This window comes from Oryctolagus cuniculus, chromosome 8 (genome assembly GCF_964237555.1).
Source record: "Oryctolagus cuniculus chromosome 8, mOryCun1.1, whole genome shotgun sequence".
Taxonomy (NCBI): Eukaryota; Metazoa; Chordata; class Mammalia; order Lagomorpha; family Leporidae; genus Oryctolagus; species Oryctolagus cuniculus.
This window is the reverse complement of record NC_091439.1, coordinates 70180413-70198828: the sequence shown is the minus strand read 5'-3', so window position 1 is coordinate 70198828 and position 18416 is coordinate 70180413. Positions and strand designations below refer to the sequence as shown.

General features: G+C 40.6%; 1 protein-coding gene across 2 annotated transcripts in view; it reads right to left on the bottom strand.

The window, feature by feature from the left end:
- UNC5C (unc-5 netrin receptor C) overlaps positions 1-18416 on the bottom strand; it is a 380855-nt gene that overhangs the window by 36164 nt on the left and 326275 nt on the right. Inside the window, exons 8-11 of one of the 2 annotated variants that reach the window (XM_008267581.4) lie at positions 10647-10703; positions 8459-8650; positions 7436-7780; positions 4460-4547 (exon numbers count right to left, since the gene is read on the bottom strand). In XM_008267581.4, the coding sequence (XP_008265803.1) occupies positions 4460-4547; positions 7436-7780; positions 8459-8650; positions 10647-10703 (682 nt within the window). The remainder of the gene's footprint in view (positions 1-4459; positions 4548-7435; positions 7781-8458; positions 8651-10646; positions 10704-18416) is intronic. The other variant, XM_017347400.3, reaches the window with a different exon arrangement.

The following is an 18416-nucleotide window of genomic DNA, read 5'->3' as shown; positions in this document are numbered from 1 at the left end:
AGCTATTCCTTGAGATTGAGAAAACCAGGCTCATGAATGAGAAAGGAATCTGTTTAAAAGGAGAAACCAATACCACCACCTTTCACTTTGACATGGGATGCGGGGATCCCAAGTGGCCATCCCCACATTTTAGTTTTAACACCAGCTCTGTTAACCACATCCTCTATCTTGAAGTTCTCTTTCCCTTTGATTTTTGAGGTCCTGCTCTACACTGGTTTCTTTCTTTTTTTGGACAGGCAGAGTTAGACAGTGAGAGAGAGTGAGACAAAGTTCTTCCTTTTTCCATTGGTTCACCCCGCAATGGCCGCTGCAGCCAGCACACCGCGCTGATCCCCGTCTCCCATTCAGGTGCAGGGGTCCAAGCACTTGGGCCATCCTCTGCTGCACTCCCAGACCACAGCAGAGAACTGGACTGGAAGAGGGGCAGCCGGGACAGAATCCGGTGCCCCAACCGGGACTAGAACCCCGGGGTGCCGGCACCACAGGCAGAGGATTAGCCTAGTGAGCTGCAGTGCCAGCCTACACTGGTTTCTTTATCCTTACACACACACATTGTACCATTTGAAAATCCTAGAGGGCTCCCTTGGGGTGTGTTTAGCATCAAGCCACATGCTGCTTCTTTACTCATGTGCCTTACGTTTACTTGGTCTATTTAGTTTCAGGATCTGTCCTCCTTCTCAGACCAACTGCTGCTTAAAAACATCTCCTGTTGCTCTCACGGTTCTCACGACATTGAAAACTCACTTCCTGAATCAATCAGGTGTGCTCTGCCACTGCTTTGCAACACTTCCGGCCGGTTGTGAAACATGAGGCTTCTGAAGCCTCTTTCCCGGGTGTTCTCTGGAACTCAGAGCTGGCCCACTCCCCCTTCTCCTTCTCCACCCCCTGTGTCCCTGCCATTGTGCAACCCAGCACCCAGCCTTCAGGAAGAGACTTCCGTTCCCTCGGCCAACACATCCCCCCATCACCAGATCCATCTTTCGACAGCACTGCTTCCCGTGTACCACTGTGCTTCTAAGACACCTTCCAAGGCTCCCCACAGTTTACAAACAGTGGTCCATGTTCCCTTATGTTTACACTTGCTTAATGGATCCCTGGGCTTTTTGATAAAACTGCCAGACAAATGCAGAATGTCCAGAAAGGGGGAAATCAACTTTCACATCTTCAAATGCTTTTTCAGGAAGAATCAACAAAGGCGGAATTCTGGTTTGAGTCCTATTTTCAAACTGCTACTAGAAACAAGAAGAAACAAGAAGCCCACAGTAGGGGCAGGAATTTTGGACATTGAAACCACAGGGGCAGAGCTACAGCCTCTCCCGGGAGCTATGCAGCAGGAGCCCTGCAGGTCTTTGTATTCTCCTCAGAGAAGGCTGCTCCTGCCTCCACTGCCCACTTGGGCTCGGACCAGTCACCTGCCACTCTGCACTTTCTCCTACAGCCTATTCGGCAATGCTAATGCTGTGCCACATGTAATTAAGTTCACGCCTCCCTTCTGACAATTCACATCAGCAGATGACCAGCTGGCTGGCATCCAGCTGGAAACACACACACACGCATGGGTTTGGATGTGATAAAAGGAATCAGAGAGAGGGGAAAATTTAGAAAAATGTTCAGCATTGTCTTATGCGAGCCTTGAAATAACAGCCATATCTCCTGTTGCAGCCTCCCAGAGAAGTCTCATCTCAGATCAGCAGAGGACGGAAAGGGTCTGTAGCGAGCAATAGGAAATGTGGGGTAGTCAGAGAGCAGAGGCTGCGTGTGTTTGGGTATCGGTGCTACAGAGGACCGATGGCACATTTGAAAGCAGAAGAGCTTGTGGGTCTGATCAACCTGTGTTTGAATTCTGCCTTTCTTGGTTATGAGCTGTGGGACCTGGGCTATGTGACTTGATTGTCCCGAGCCTTATTTTTTTCTTTAACTGGGAGGTCATTCTTAACTTGCAGAGTTGTGGTGAGCAGTGAACAACAATTTGGAAAGCACTAATGTGTTACAACCTATGAACTGCTCTAGAGCGTTCTCACAGCTAATTTACAATTTCAAGGAAACGTATTCTTCCTCTTTCTTAGAATTATCCCACGATAGTTTTCTATGGTTCTCAGGGAAAATATAAAATGAAATTTCACATAGCCTTGTTACCAGGAATCCAGCCTGGACACAGTCCATGCTCTAGTGTACTTAAACCTCCCAACTCCCCAGGCTCAGCAGTTGAGGGAATGACTTACAACTACGTAACAGGACCCTATGTTAGTACTGTCTACTTCATATCAAAGTCTTTCTTGAATGTGAAAAAAAAAAAAAAGAGTTTGCTAAATAAATGTCTCTGATGCTTTGTGTGATTGCTGCATTCTAAAGCAATCTGTCTTGTCCTGGTGTTTTACAAACATCTAATTTACAACAGATAATTAGTGATGGGACAGTTTCTCATGTATCCAAGATGGTTATCTGCTTGAGTTGTTTTCTTGTTTCATGGTCTCTGGTGCCTATTTTCATTGGAGATCTTGAGGTTTCTCTCGCTTCCTTTTCATAAACAGGGTTTCTTTGATGGACACTCATTTCAATACAGTAATTCCCTCTGCAACTGACTTTGGGGGACAAGCATAGAATGGGGTGCTTTATGGTTCCCTTTTTTTCACAGTCTCAGGCAGAGGCCCCTAAAAGCAGAGGATCCAGTCTGATCAACTGTGTTTTCTCTTTCCTGCATTGAAATTCTACAATAATCCTGGGTGCGGTGCCAACCAGATCAGGGGACAGAAAAGCAGAGGAGACGTGGGAGTGCATGCGCTTCCTGCTTGGGCTGGCACTGCAGCAGCCCCTTGAGGCCTGAGGTTCGCTGAAGACAATGGTAAGAAGATGGAAACCATCAGGGGACTTCAAAAAGTTCGTGGAAAATGAAATAAGGATGAGTTCGTTTTGGTGGAAAAAAAGTTGAAATCCATGTATGCTTCTTTTCATAATGCACACTTTCCATGAACTTTTTCAAGACCCTGGTAAGACAGTAGGCACACAGCATGCCTTCTCAGCATAAATTACACAGAACAGCCAATACTTAGGTCTGTTTACACTAAATGTCCGTGTTGGCAAATATATATATATATATATATGTATATATATATATATATTTAATGCTAACCTTGACTCTGAACAAGAGCAGGAAAGAATAAAATAAAATTATAAAATGATTTTGGCATTTGCTAATCATCTTTTCTCCTGCTGCATACAACAGAAAATTTGAAGGCCTGTGAATGTTGCTTTGCTTTGGGAATGGAGAAAAAAATGAATATTAGATGTGGGTAAACACAAGGCCTTTAGTGATTTTCTGTTGCTCAAATTTAAAGCATGAATAATGCTCTAGAAACCTTATTTTCCTAGACTGGCTAGTGTCTGTGTAGGTGAAAGTACACCACCTGAGGAAAAAAAAATATTCTGGGTCACACTGAATATAAACACCAGTATCTCCACCTGGGAGCATAATAAAAGAGCTTTTCAGCCACTGAAGATCAAGACTGAAAATGCATGTTTTCCTAAGGATGAGAGCAGAGAAAAGGAAGAATGTATTAGAATGATAAACCCCTTCTACCTTTGTCACTTGCACTGTACAAAGAGCCCAGAGCTGAGAAGCTGAAGTCCCTCCCTTGGGAAGACACTGATAATTATGCAATGACAATCTCCATTTAGACAGCATCTCTTATTTTCAGATCTCAGTGTACACAGAGCAGGAATCAGGGTTCCAAAGCACAATTTAACACACACACGTCTTAGGGCAAAGAAGAAGGCTACTTACAACTTGTTAGAGGCCAAACTGAAAATGGAATTTAGGACTTGTAAACTCCTCTTGTTATTTTTACTTCAAATGATTTTGTCCGTACAACTGTGACACTTTCCAAACAGCTTTTGAGATTCGAGCTAGTTTTAATCAACCCGAGACCCATTTTGAAAGATCTCGGTGTGCTAAGAGTAAACACAGCAGAAGGTTGAGACACTACAGCCGGAACAGTCACAAAAGGATGACTGCAGGGGTAGAGGTAAAAATTAAGGGCCAGGCTGACGGGGAGGCTCAGGGGTGAAGGGCTGCCCCATCTTTTGTGATCTTTAGCCCTAAAATGGGAACAGCCTGGATTCTGAGTCAGGCCACTGAAGCTGACATCTCTGTGTCTATTCTTATGTCTCTCTGGAATATCCACGGATCACATTTCTCACCAGCTTTCCTGCTAATATGGCCACCCAACCACGTCAGGAAAAGATCTCCAGCCTTCCACCCATACTCAATGTCCCCCCAAATGTCTAGAGCCCCACAGATGAAGAGAATTAAAACTTGGCCTTTCGTGGGTCCAGGAAAAAAAGGTGTTCAAGAAGTAGGGCACGCAAGACAAAAATAGGTCAGGCTTATTGTTCCTATTGCACAATTTTCCTCCCAGTTAGACACTGATAAAGTCAAGTGCACCCTAAAGAGCATATTTACCTCATATTTTCTTTCCTGTGTACCGTCACATACATTTCGTAGACTCTCCCTTGGGGAATGGCCCCGGCAGGAATCAGCAGACTTACTCCTGAATAGCAAAAGAGAAAATCAGGCAGTAAGACACTTGAATCCAAGGGAAACTTCACGGAATACCTCTGCGGCCAGTCCAAGCCAGCGGGGAGGTGCTCTGACCCAGCAGCCAAGGGCTGCCTCCTCTTCCCTGAAGATGTGGAAATATTCATAGTTGTTCTGTTTTCCTTCCTTTGCGGCCTCATTTCTTACCATAGCTCCCTCTCAACTGCTATGGAATCACTTAACGGGATGATGTAACTTCTTAAACCCTTGTTTTATTTAAGGAATAGACAGATGGTTCCACTGTTGTTTTCCTTGTAAAATAAGGGGAAAACCAACAACTGCTATTAAAATTTCAAGCAGCTGTAAAGATGCATCGTTTCCAATTTAAAAAAAAAAATCCCCAAAAGATTCAAAGTCAGAGAAATGTTAACTTCAACCATACTAAAACAAGCAAACAAACAAAAACCCCACACATTTCTTTCTGGACTTTCTGGCTAGCATCAGTATTATTCCAGAACCGAATCAGATCTGTTGAAGGACTTCTTTTATTCTGTGTAACTCTTGAAGGTAAACAGCCACAGGCACTTTGTTCATAGCAGGCCACTGGGTTCTGTTTAGTTGGTATTTTGTTGAGCTGTGTGCAAAGTTAACTGTGCCCATAGCAGGGTTTTGAAGATTGAGGCTGCACTGGGACCACTGGGAGGTTGGTTAGAACACAGCTTATGGGATTCCACTCCCAGAGTTTCTGACTCGACATGTCTGGGGTGGGACAGGAGACAGTGCAGTGCTAACGAGTGGCCTGGGGGGAGCCTGTGATAGTGGTCTGGTCCCAGCCTGTAGGTACCACTAGCCTGTACTACCACTGGTCATCATCCTAGAGAGTGGTGCAGGATGAGCAGCACTCTAAAGATGTTCAGCTCCATCATTTTATTCCCATGAAATGTAGTTTTAGCTCAGCTCAATAAAAATTTATGGAGCATTTTTGTGAGTATAGTGTTCGGCATGGTTGTGAATACCAAGAAGTAAAAGGTGGTATTCATGTCTTTGAGTAACCTACACTTTAAGGAGCCAGGAAACCGAATATGCCCAAATAAACATAGGGCAATAAGACAATGTCCACTCCCTGCACTGGGAAGCCTCAAGAGTAGAGGATGAAGAGTTCAGGGGTTTGTTATTCACAAGCCTTGAGAAGGAAGGTAACTGAGAGCCATGGTGTCATGTTGGTGAGCCATTAGCTTCGGGAAGGACCCAGAGTGGCAGTGGGAAGACTGAACATCAGGCTACTAAGACCCTGAATCTTCATATTTTTTTTGATTAAAAGCATAGACTATATATTCATATTTGTTATGGGGATGAAACAATCATATAGATGTAAGGTAAAAAGAACAAGGCCTGATACCTGTTAGTTCACTGTTGTTGTTCTATGGAACTATCGTTACTCTACTAAAGAAACACTATCTTTGATAATGTAATGTATGTTAACCACCATCACCAAGCTGATACAAAGTCTTTCAAACATTCCTCTCTCACCTTTATTTAAGAAGCCTTTACAATAATTCACATATAAAAAAGTGGCAGGTATAGGAAGGGGAAAGGAAAATTGGAATCTAATGAATATCATGGACAAAAAGAACTTAGGACTAATTATAAAGTTTAAACAAGAGAAGAACAAGAGGGCATGTTCTGGTGCACTCATATGATGGACGGTACTAAAGATACTTTAAATCATTATTTCAAAGCGTATTTAATCTCATGAGAATTAATATAGAGAATTTATATAAAAAGCATTTTATATTACTCTAAGAGTATATGGAAAAATGAAATGGTAGTCTATTAAATATTTCAATTTTATTTGATCCTTTTAAAGGTAAGGGGTGAAAAGTTGCCAAGGCATTGAATTAGGAGACTGAATCAGAAGAAGAATCAAAGACAATTTCATAATCAGCCTTGGAGATCCACTTGTCAGTGTACCACTTGACTGTATAAACACAATTGTTTTAAGGTGACATTAACACTTTGGGTCAATGAAGTTGCTTTTTATTATTATTATATCAAAAATTCACAGTATTGTCTAAAATAATTAATGTAGAATCAAAGAGGAAATCATTAACCCTCTTTGACCCATGGTTCCAAACCCATTGCTACATTGATCAGTGAATACCAATTTTTTTTTTCAATATTTCCAAACATTAACTTAAATTCATCCTTGAAGACCTTTATAAGGCATATTCTCTAGATGTGGGTACAGTGTACAACAAGCTGGAAGCTAAATAGTACTACAAAAAGGTATCTGATGATGGTGAGAGCCTAGAGGGAGCTACCAGGGCTAGATGTTAGTTCCCTATAAACACCTTGTGGTTCAATACTGTGTATTAAAGAGCTAAGTTAATGAAATGAAGATTTGATGTATATTATGATGTTCTCTGATCATCTAAAAATTAGTATTCTGAAGTATTGTTTCTTGCAGCAAACTGGAACTGAACCAACTGATTTATTTTCTAATTAATTTGTCTTTTTTAAAGCATAGTGACAACAGTGAGGGCTGCTGGCTTGATATTGCCTTCTAAAGTTCTATTAAGATGATGGTCAGTGACAGCTCTGAATTACACCTCAGCAGAAAACTGTGAGTAAAATATTTCTAGAGGATGAGCTTCCACAGTTGGTTGGGGAAGATAAATGGCTTTGCTGATTTTGTCTCAAGTAATGTTTGGCTGACACTGAAAGGAGGTTTGGTTTAGGTAGGCTAACTTAAGTTCACCATTGCAGATTTCATAGATACATAAGCACCCCATGGCCGACTTGAACTTTTCAGGTTTAATCAAGACAAATGAAAAGATTTTGGCACAAAAAAAAATGTGGACTGAAGTCACATCCTTGGCAGTCTTGGCGTTCAGGCATTACCTGAGTTGGGAACGATGAGGTGACCCCCAAGGGAGTTGAAGGTGCCAAACGCAGTGCAGGATGGATCTGTCTGCCTGGCTAGGCTCTGATTCTTCAGGTTGAGAGCTTCGTTTTCCAACAAGGATTGGGTCATCTGCGGGGACAGCTTGGACGTAAACTCAGAGAGGTCATCTTGGGGAGTGACAGCACCTGACGTGTTGTACACTTTGATTTTCAGGTTGGGCAGTGGATCCAGAATTGGAGAATTGGTCATTGGGATTTTGTCTGAGACGTCATGTAGGGCATAGACAGGTCCCCTGTACATGGCGGCAGCTGAAGTGAGGTCTGGGGGAACTGCCAGAAGATCTGTATTAGAAAGAGAAGAGAATCCTGTTTGCATTCTCCATGCAGGCCAAACTACATTAGTCAGGACCCGTCCCCCACCCCCTTGCCTTCTGAGCCCAGAGCAAACAGCTCAGCTGATATTGGAGAAGCATAGATTCTAAGGCACTGCTGAAGATTGGGCAATCAGAAATAGATCCATTGTATTATCAACTAGAGATGAGTAGCCAAGCTCTTTCTGCACTTTCCTTTGAAGACTACTCATTACACTTAACGTGTTTAGCTCTTTCAAAGGTTAACTTGAACCATGAGCCCCACGAGGTCACTGTTAGGTAACAATTTCCCTTGACGATATTGGATTTGGAATTGTCTGTGAACCCCTGTATTTGCAGCAATACAAAAGAGAGGTCTTGGCAAAGGAACTCAAGAATTCAATCAGTGTACTCTTTTCAGATAGGAGTTAAAAAGTACTATAAAGCAACCCATCAGAAAAGAAAACAAGTATGATTTGTGCACCTTGTCAACTCTTCAGTGGTTATATGAGGGACGCTAACGCTGTAATGAACTAAATCAATGACAATCACAGTCTTCATTGAGCCTACATTCCAGCTAAGCTGGCTGATCCAACCATCCCTGCTACTGAAGACACACAGGGAGACTGCTCACACGCGTGACTGGGTGTGACCTGGAACATCAACTGACCTTGTCTTGCTGCCTTGATGTTCACAGGCTGAAAGCCTCCATTGAGTGCTGATGAGTCAATAATGTCAGACTCGAAGTCTCGGTGATTCTTCCGATATACAAATAGGGCCACGACTACAGAGATCGCCAGGCACACTATCACCGCGATCACAATTCCAACATAGAGAGCAACGTCATCGGAGTCAGGAGCAGCTACAGGAGAAGTGAAACCATTAGACCAACTGCTTACAGAAACTGCCCATGGTATACATATGTATTACTATAATTTTTTCAGACATTTATTGCCTTTTTTATAGGTTAATTTCAAATCTATTTCAAAAGCTATATAAAATGACTGTGGCCTTTCAGTGGAAAATTATCTCTGATTTCTTTTCCTTTCTCACTCTGCATCAATCCACCCACTAATCTTTCTTCTAATTGTGCAGCATAACAGACCATTTATTACTATGCACATAAAGAAACCATCCCAATCCACAGGGGGGAGAAAAGTTTATTAAGCATTTTAGGTGGAAAAGTTTGGGAGGGTTTTTGAATTTACTGATATAGTTCTTTAAAAACATAGGTGCCATGGTAGAAATATCTGGCATATTTTGAACCTTCATATTTACTGAACCAGAATATTTTTTTGTGAATATCATTCCAGGTCTTCAAATTACTTTTCACAGCACTCCTAGTTTTCCAGAAATCATTGGAAGGGCTGGGTGAGAACAGTATAATTAAGCAAAAGCAAATCTAAGGACCAAAAATATTGGGTTTGAAAGTTGTGCTTTCAGAAGCCCAGCTATGGGGAGCAAAGGTTAGTACCAAAGGCCTTCTTCAAGCCCAGGGTATTGATAGAGATGTGGTACTATCTCTGAAGACCCAGCTTCTCATGTCAGAGGTTTACATTTACATTATTCTTATTCCTGGCATAAAATATAGCTCTACTACCTGGGATGAAGTCCTGGCTCAGTGATCAGAAAGTTCAGATTACTCTAGAAGGCAAGTCAGCGCTTGGCCAATATAGCATATAGTTCCCTAGGGGTCTGTTTGGGCGAAAGCAGGAACAGAAGTCCTGGAAATGTTGCAAGTTACCTTGGTGGCACAGAACATGCTTTGGTCCAAGTGGAAAATGTGATAGAAGCTGCTTAGTACAACAAAACTAAACCTTGGCCAAACCCCTTTGCCATCTTTAAGTCTTTGGTTTTAATTTTCTATGACCCACAAGAAATGTTCAGCTAGGTAAACCAAAGCTTCTCTGCCCACTGTAAAAGAGGTGTGTAAGTTGTCACTTCAGGTAGCCAAGAACAATCCAAAATTGTATAGTTAGTTTCCCATCTGTGTACATGTGTAGAGGTAGAGAATTTTCAAACCTGTAGGTCTCACGACCTCTTGCAAGCTGAGGAACCACTGCTCCCTCATACGGCTCGCAGTCACAAGGTTTCTACAATGTGATAACATAGTTCGTGCACCAGTGGTTATAGGATAACCCACACTCTTGTGCCGCAGTATCTTCCAACCACTGTCAGGAGAGATGAGTTCCCTGCTAGGAATTGCTCCACCTCTTTTGGCATTTTGTATTTAAATATCCTGAATCTGAGTGTCACTGTTCTTTTTAAAAAGTATTGTCCTTCCCAGAGTTTCCAGAATATCCTATTTTTCATCAATCAACAAAGACAGCATTTTTGTTGTTCAGAAAGCCAACGGCATCCCAAATACTTTTGGTTGTGTGAGCACTGCTTTCGTGGTGATGACTTTGTGGAACTGCTACTTATTTGAGGCCCTGCAGCAGGATTGTGAACTCTGGCCAGAACATTATATTTAAGTCAAAGTTGTGCTGTACAGGGCCATGATTACTTATTCAACATTCCTGATATCTCCTGCAAGAGATCTGCATTTCCCGAACCCTTTCCTTTTTTAATATTTGAACTCTGCTCCTTATTTATATCGGCACAGTTCATGATAGGTTTTGTCAGCTACCAGAACTCAAGCTTTGAATGGCAGACTGATAGATTTTGAAGCTGGCAAAGACATGAAATGACCCTTTCTTCTTTGCAGCAGGAAAATCCAATTTGTTTTTTTGTGTTAGAATACATTAAGCTCCTATTTCCTGTGTGCACATCTGTGTTGCAAAGAAAGGTAAACTTGAACTGGGGGCAATATCATTAAATGATTATTCAGCAACATAAAATCCAAACATCAAACTTACAAGAAAATCCATATTCATTCTGGGTTCTCTGTTCAGTTGAAATAGGATAAATGAAACCTTGAAAAGAAAGAAAAAATGGAACAAAAATGGGAACAAAATCAAATTAATGAGGGAAACAAAATGGGAAGCATGAGAAATGGTTTAATTAAAAGAAAAGGAAAAGAAACGTAGTCTTTTAAAATTCTAGTTCGGCACAGGATTATAATTTTGCGTCTCCTGTCTGCTCTGGAGTCTCACTAAGAATTAATAAGTAGGCAGATTGAATTTTGGAGCAAAAACTGGTCTCGAGTCACTAACTTTGGAGTGCTTAAAGTCTTTCTTTTATTGAGCATAAACTCTAATGGATCTAATTTATTTCAGACATCAAGGGTCATTAGCATAAGGAAAGTCTTTTTTTCCTTCTCCCTGCCATATGCTTTAATTCCCAGGACATATTCAGGAAGGCTCTAAACAGTTTTCTTATTTTTTTTTTTTTTTCATTTTTACTTAATCCTAACAGCTTGCTCTGGGTCTGGCAGGACAAAAGAAGACCTGTGGTCACTGGTCAAGGGTTGAGTACCCATTAGCTGAGCTGAGCTGAGCTGATCTTCAACCACCTTTCCCCTCCATCGCAAATCTGCTTTTTGGATTTTCTGTTATTTTTTGTCCCTTTCCTTAAATAGCAATCTAGTAGGTATTACCGAGGGACTAGATGACTTCTGAAGGTAATGGGAACTGGATACTTTTTATTTGAAATCATTTGAAAATCAGTAGAGCCTGGAGGTTACAAGGTTATTTATTTAGGGCTCCAGAGGAATGGTATACAGTAGGCAAAATAAAATCTCATCTCAACGGAAAAAGCAACACTGTACGTTTTACATTTCTTTCTTTTTAGTGCATTCTGAAGTAGGAAACTATTATTACTACTACTAACAACAATGCAATACTAACCATAACAATGTGAAATGGAGGAAGATAGGGAGAAAGACCATGAAGATATGCACCTGTAGAAAATTTTACATTGACTCATTACTGGCACCCACAGTCCCCCAAGATTTGATATTCTGCAGCATATGAATTAATCAAATAATATAGTGCCGTTTGGATTAATCAAATGACGATGAATGAGAAGCGTGTCAATTAAACCTTCCTAGTAATACTCAAGGGCAAAAAAATATAGGGAAACTGCAAGAATCACAATTAATTGGTTCAAAATGAAAAGTCTGTAAAGCTTTAGTCCTAAAAACAACTCTAGATCGTGCCTCAGGTAGCTGCCCTGTAGTTTGTAGAACACTTGGTTCGTACAAGCTATTTACCTATTTGGAGGAACTAATTCTGGAGAAACATGTAGGGCTACTTTAATGAAAGAGAGGTTTGCTGTAGCACAGACAGGTTTGCTCTGAATTAATTTTTAATGCTTTATTTTAGAGCAATGATTGCAACCTCCTACTCCGTTTTATAAATATTATATTCCTTATTCTAGTTTTCTGAGTCCATGTATTAGGTTTGATTTTCATTTTTAAACACGTCTGTCTGGTAATAACCTTTTTCCATTTGTATTCTGTGAACTCAATAAGAGGACATCAGGGACACATACAGGCTTTATTTTTGAAGCCCAAAGACTTGAGATAAAGCAAGTAGAAGAGGCCAGATAACAAAGCCATCCTTTTGGAAGTGAAGATCTGAAGCAGAGAAATGACAAAAAAAAAAAAATACAAAACAAAGCAAAATCCCCAAACCTTATTATTATTATTATTATTTTTGCAGGTGAGAGGGCAAGGATATTGGAAATACTCTGATGTTCATACTGAAAGTGTTGGTCACAATCAGCATTGAGTAAGCAGAAGAGCTGTTTTCCTGTCTTACAATAGAAGCTAATCTCAAGAGAGATCTACCACAGCTTGAAATTTGTTCCAGTAAGCAGTTCAGACTTTTCCCTGGTTTATGTCCCGACTTCTCAACAGAATTTCTGTTCTTGTCAAGCCGATCAGAGAATAAAAGAAAGGAAGTATATAGTTTTGATTTTAAATTCAGCTTTCCTGTATTTATGTAGATTTAGACTAGTCAGATAAGTGCCTTTGGTAGTTATCTAAGACTTCTGTTTAATTCAAGGAACAGAATTTGAATTCATTCACTCGTTCATTTAAGAAGTCCTCTTGAAATCTACTATGTTTTAGATTCCATTTCAGACACGGAGGACACTTTTCTGCTCTTATGGAGTTTATATACTAGTTTAACAGAAAACAATCAAGTAAACAAAAGATGTTTAAATACTGAAAAAGTACTTTTAAAAATAAAAGCCCGTAGTATGATTAGAGATATAGGGATAGCTAACTTGGAGAATTAGGGGATCATTTTTTATTGAGACAGATGAAATTTGAGTTGCAGCTTGAATTACGAGGATTCCATCAAGTAAAAATCAAGAGGGAGTTATGTTCCCCATGCAATGACAGGAAGTGCAGAAGTCCTCACATCCGAGGATACTGCCGAAAGTTTGTGGGGAAGTAGACTTTAAAAGACATATTTTGGTGCAAAATTTTTTGAAAATTCACATGAATTTTTTGTTTTACAATATGCAATTTCCATGAACTTTTTAAAGATTTCTAATAAAAACAGAGTGGTTACAGTTAAGTGAACAGGATGAGGAAGCAAGGAATTGGGGTTAAAAGACTGGGCCAGATGATATGGGCCCGGTAGCCCATGATGAGATTTTTGATTTTATTTTAAGTGAAATACAATATCTGTGACAAAACGTAATTTTGAAAAAAAACTCATTCTATTGATAATGAATTGTAAAAAGAGCCAAATGAGATTTAATGATGATCTATCAATAGATGCATCCATATATCTGATGAAGTGTCTACATGTAAGGTTGTTCTACAGTTGCATTAGATTAAAAATCCATATACAAAACTAAACATGATCAATTATTTCTCACAGCCAGTTAGGAACAATCTAGTCAGTTATTTCCTTTCATGGGGAAATTTAAAACAGACCTGTCTTCATCAATGGTTCAACACCCCAATTTCCTCTGTTACAGAAACGTTGATAAAGAGGTTTAGAAGGCAACCTGTAAAACTTTTTCCATCCTTTCCAAAACACTTCTGTGACTTCTGCAGTAAAGCAGCACTTAGGCGCTGGGACTCAGAGGAGAGGAAGATAACTGCTCTGTCCCCTGGACTCCGGGGAGGGTGGAAAGACAGACTCATTTTGTAGAATTTGTTTTTAGGCTGCTCCATCTGATCTGTGTCTCCTAGAACAACAGGGAACATTTTCTCCAGCTAATGAGGTGGCACCACTGAGAGCAGTCTTAGCAATATTGAAAAATAACATCTCTGGCAGAACACAGTGCAAAATAATTGTTTTTAGTGTCACTACTGACAGCCTGGTTCATAAGTTAGAAGTTTCAGTTAACTTTCTTGCTACTTGAAAGCAAGATGAACAGAAAAACATCAGGGCTGCAGGCCAAGGCCATGAAGCACCCAGGAACTTGAGTTTTTCAGTCGCATGAACTAAAAGTTTTATTCCCAGCTCTGTCACTTCTTCAGTAGTAAAAGTCTGGTCAACCGACCTATCAGTTTTGAAATCTGCATAAGAGGACACAAATAATTACTTACTTAGCTGTAGAAGGGATGAAATTTACAAAGTGCAGGAATGTTGTAAGCAATCAGTGACAATAACCATACCAATATTATTCTTTTTTTCTTTTAAAAAATATTCTATTCACAGGGACAGTGGAGGTACTGGGTTCTTAAGGGATGGTATTTATAGAGTCAATGCAGCCTACTATTTCTTGAGTGATCTTGGGAAACTTGTTTGAGTTTCAGTTTCCCCAGTTATTACAGAGACAAAGAGGTCCAGTTTTTCTGAGAAACCATCTCCAATGCACTCTTGTAAGTACTTTGTACTCATTCCCCCTCTCTGTTTAAAGAGGTTTCTGCCTGGCCTTTGTGGCTTCTGGCAAAGATACAATGACACGTTTCAGAAGCAGATTTCCAGGGCAGAGCCGCGAATTAAGGCTAAAAGCATTTCTCCAAAAGGAATGGTGCTACTTCTTAAAGAGGTGTCTGCAAATGAGGCCAAGGTGGTGGGTTCGATTTTCTTTGTTTCTTGTTTGTCCTATGATGAAGGAGTTGCTGTTGGCATTTTGTGTGCGAGGGCCAAGGACACCAAAGTCCTGCAATGGGAAGGAATGGGCAACAAATGCTTGCAACAAAATGCCTCCTTCGTTAAGGACTTTGAGGGGACTGGCTCCTGTTGACTGCAACCAGTGGGAACCAAGATCACAGCAGAGCTGTTGTTTCAAGGGGCATGCTTGACTCCTACGATCCCTTCTATTTTATTTGCATTTCTAAAGAAAACTTATTTTTTAAAAGAAGAGATTTCCCTGAGCTGGGAGGATAGGAGTGGAGGCGGTTTGACTGTACGAAGAAATTCCAAGGAAGTGAGGGTACAGTTTGAAAACTGCAGTAGGCTGTCTTAGTGTTCCCTTTCCTGGAAAGCCATCTCCTAATTGCTCACAACTTCATTTCAAGAGATTATCTTGGCTGGCCTTTTTCCAGGGAGGAGGCTGAGCCCTAAAGGTGAGAAGTGTTATCTTCAAAGTAACCCAAAGCATCGAAATTCGTTCAACTCTAAGTGGGATTCAGTGCTACCAGTACGCTCACCCTGTGCAAGCTTTGGATAGTCCAACCCTGTGGTGGCACCATTCACATTTCTGTTTGCTGATGGTGGGAAAATGACTGGAGGATAAAGAGAATTTTCTAATTTGCACAAGGTCATCTGCTACACTAGGGTTGGGGTTTCTCACATTTTTCAGCAGATATCCAATGACTATAAAAGATCAGAGCCCATATCCAACTATCTTCTAACAGAAAAAGTGCTTTCCTTGGTTGGCAATTGCAGTCTGTAACACTGCAATATCTAGCTACATGTACACAGAAGATGATAGCCAAAAATGATCATGGTTTTATGATTACATATTTTGTAAAACAATTTTGATTTTTTGCCATAAGTAATATTTTTACAAAATTATCAAGCAAACATACAGATGTGAGAACTGTCATAACTTCTGAGTATCACTGGCTAGATTTTCATTCCTCAAAATCAAGGTGATACCCTCACTACCTTGCAAACACTTAGGATGTTACAGTTAAAACAGAACAGTGATTGACAGTTGCTATTTTAACTCTTCAGAGTATGGAGTGGTAAACAGACTTGTCTGAGTTTAAATTTGGTGAGACAAGAGCCAGGATTGGATCCCATTCATCAGGCCATAGCTCCATGGCCCTAGTAAGGACTTTGTGAGCATTAAATGGTAATTATTAATGAGCAGAGATAAGGGAATAATAGAACGGGTTGACATGTTCCTGGCTTCATTTGTAATTTAGTGATTAAGTGAGATAACACTAATGATTTAGGCTATAAAAATAATCTCTTCATTTGAAACATTTTAATGGATCAATCAATCCTCTTATTTTAAACTCTATGGAATCCTGTCTATATACATGTATTTAGGCCCTAAAAGCAACTCTACATTGGAACATAATGAGTAAGCCTTGAAGGCAAGCAGGAGGACCTTAAAAATTTCTACTCATCTCCCTTCTGGCTAGGGATTTGGTAACTAATAGAAAGAGTTTTAATTGGTACATGCCTACATAGACTTTCCCTTTAGGTGTTCTTTAAGCCTTGGTCAGTGATTTTTCAAACTTCAGAAAGCATAACTATTGCCATGTTCTATGTTTTGTAGCTTATAGGAATTTCACATGTAATTTTCACCCTACTTACTTTCCATTTAATGCATGACAAGGTGCTTCTGACTCTAGTATACAGTGTTAGATGTGGCCAAGCTGAGACAAAAGTCCCTTGAGTTCGAGTTAACAGCAGAGAAGGTAGAAAGCTATCACCATGCAGAGTGTTTGATAATGCTGTAACAATGCTTCTCTTTTGCAAAAGAAGAAACGGACATACAGAATTGAAACAGGCCATTAATGCCCATAAGCAATGCCTTAAAATGGGGCTTCCTTCTGATGTGCAGAGTGCCTCCAATTATGTGTGTTTATCCCTTATTTTCCCTGATGGCATCATTTCTGAGGGATATGATGTTCCTCCTTTAAATATTTGCTTATCACAAGGTTTTATGCCAACTACAGTGTGGTTATCACATGTTAATGACTACTTCATGCTTGCAAGGCTCTCTCAATACAATAGATCTAAAATGCAAGGCTTGGGGCACCTCTGCACTTGCCCCACATTTGACATAAGACACCATTTGCAAACTGTTTCCTTTAAGGGAGGACACCTCTGTTTGTGATTTAAATTTTCTAAATTTCATGAAGATCAATGACAAATCTTATATAGGAGTCAGTATGTAGGTTATACATGATGTACACAATTGCGGCTTATAAGTGCATTAACTGTATTCTGTAAAAGTACATATTTTTAATTTACCCAGGATTGAGTTAGCTCTGGTCATATTTGTCTGTGTGAAGTTCACTAGACAACTTTCTAAGATCTTTCCTCCTGTGATGATCCTATTTTTAGAAGCATCTGTGTTCCCGATGGATTTTCCCCTCTCCTTGACCTGGTTGCATGGTCTTTTTTTTTTTTTTTTTTCCCAGTGACTTTGTACTAAGTCAAAATGTGGGATTTTTTTTTCTCATCCCAATTATATTTCTTCTGATGCAAATGTTCTATTAAAACCTCAAGGGCCATTCAAAATCAACAAGGCCATGTTTCCTCTCTTGCTTTTAGGTCAGTTCTTATCTAGCAATCCCATCAGTGCTTCACTAATGATGTCAAAGGTCAGGTCTGGCAAAGACACCCGGAGTCATTTATTTTAATTTACCACCCTTCTGAGGCCTTAGTTATTGATGGGCTTAAGGAACTCCAAATAAATGAATAGATAAATTCTAAGAAATGACAACAAAAAGTGAAAAGAACATTTGCTTATCACTCATGTCAGCTGTCTAAATTGTCATGTTAATTTGCCGCACCAGCCTTTGCCTTCACTTTTGGAACAGTTGGCCATGCCTCGCTAAGCTGGTCCACAGCCCGGTCCCTAACAGTGCACAGCCACATTCTCCTGCAAATGAGCAGCACACAATTACCATCCAAGGATGTAAAAGTTTTATGACTCACGGCAGGTGAAGCATGAATGCATGACGTAACTCCAGAGTTTAGTAAAAACCAACCCATAGATCAGCAGCCCACATAATTCCACGTAGTAGACTCCATCCCTATTCTTGCTCCTCTAAAAAGAGTAATAAAAAGGGGTTGGCGCTGTGGCTTAGCAGGTAAAGCAGCCACCTGCCGTGCAGGCATACCATGTGGGTGCTGGTTCGAGTCCTGGCTGCTCCACTCCAGCTCTCTGCTATGGCCTGGGAAAGCAGTAGAAGATCGCCCAAGCACCTCAGCTCCACGTGTGAGACCCAGAACAAGCTCCAGGCTCCTGGCTTTGGATTGGCCCAGCTCTGGCCATTGCGGCCAGTTGGGGATTGAACCAATGGATGTAGATTTCTCTCTCTCTGCTTCTGCATCTCTGTAACTCTGCCTTTAGAATAAATAAACAAATCTTTTTTTTAAAAAAGGAGTAATAAAGTATCAGATCCAGAGGCAATGGGATTCATATCCTTCCACTTCCACCTGGTGGAAAGAGCAGGATGATGTGGAGTCCTGATGTAAGGTGACTGATTCCTACAAGACATCCCATATCTGCTGAACTGTGCTACAGCAAGAGAACACCAGCTACCAGCCAGTACCCGAGGTGACCTTGAAGCATCCTCTGCTCTG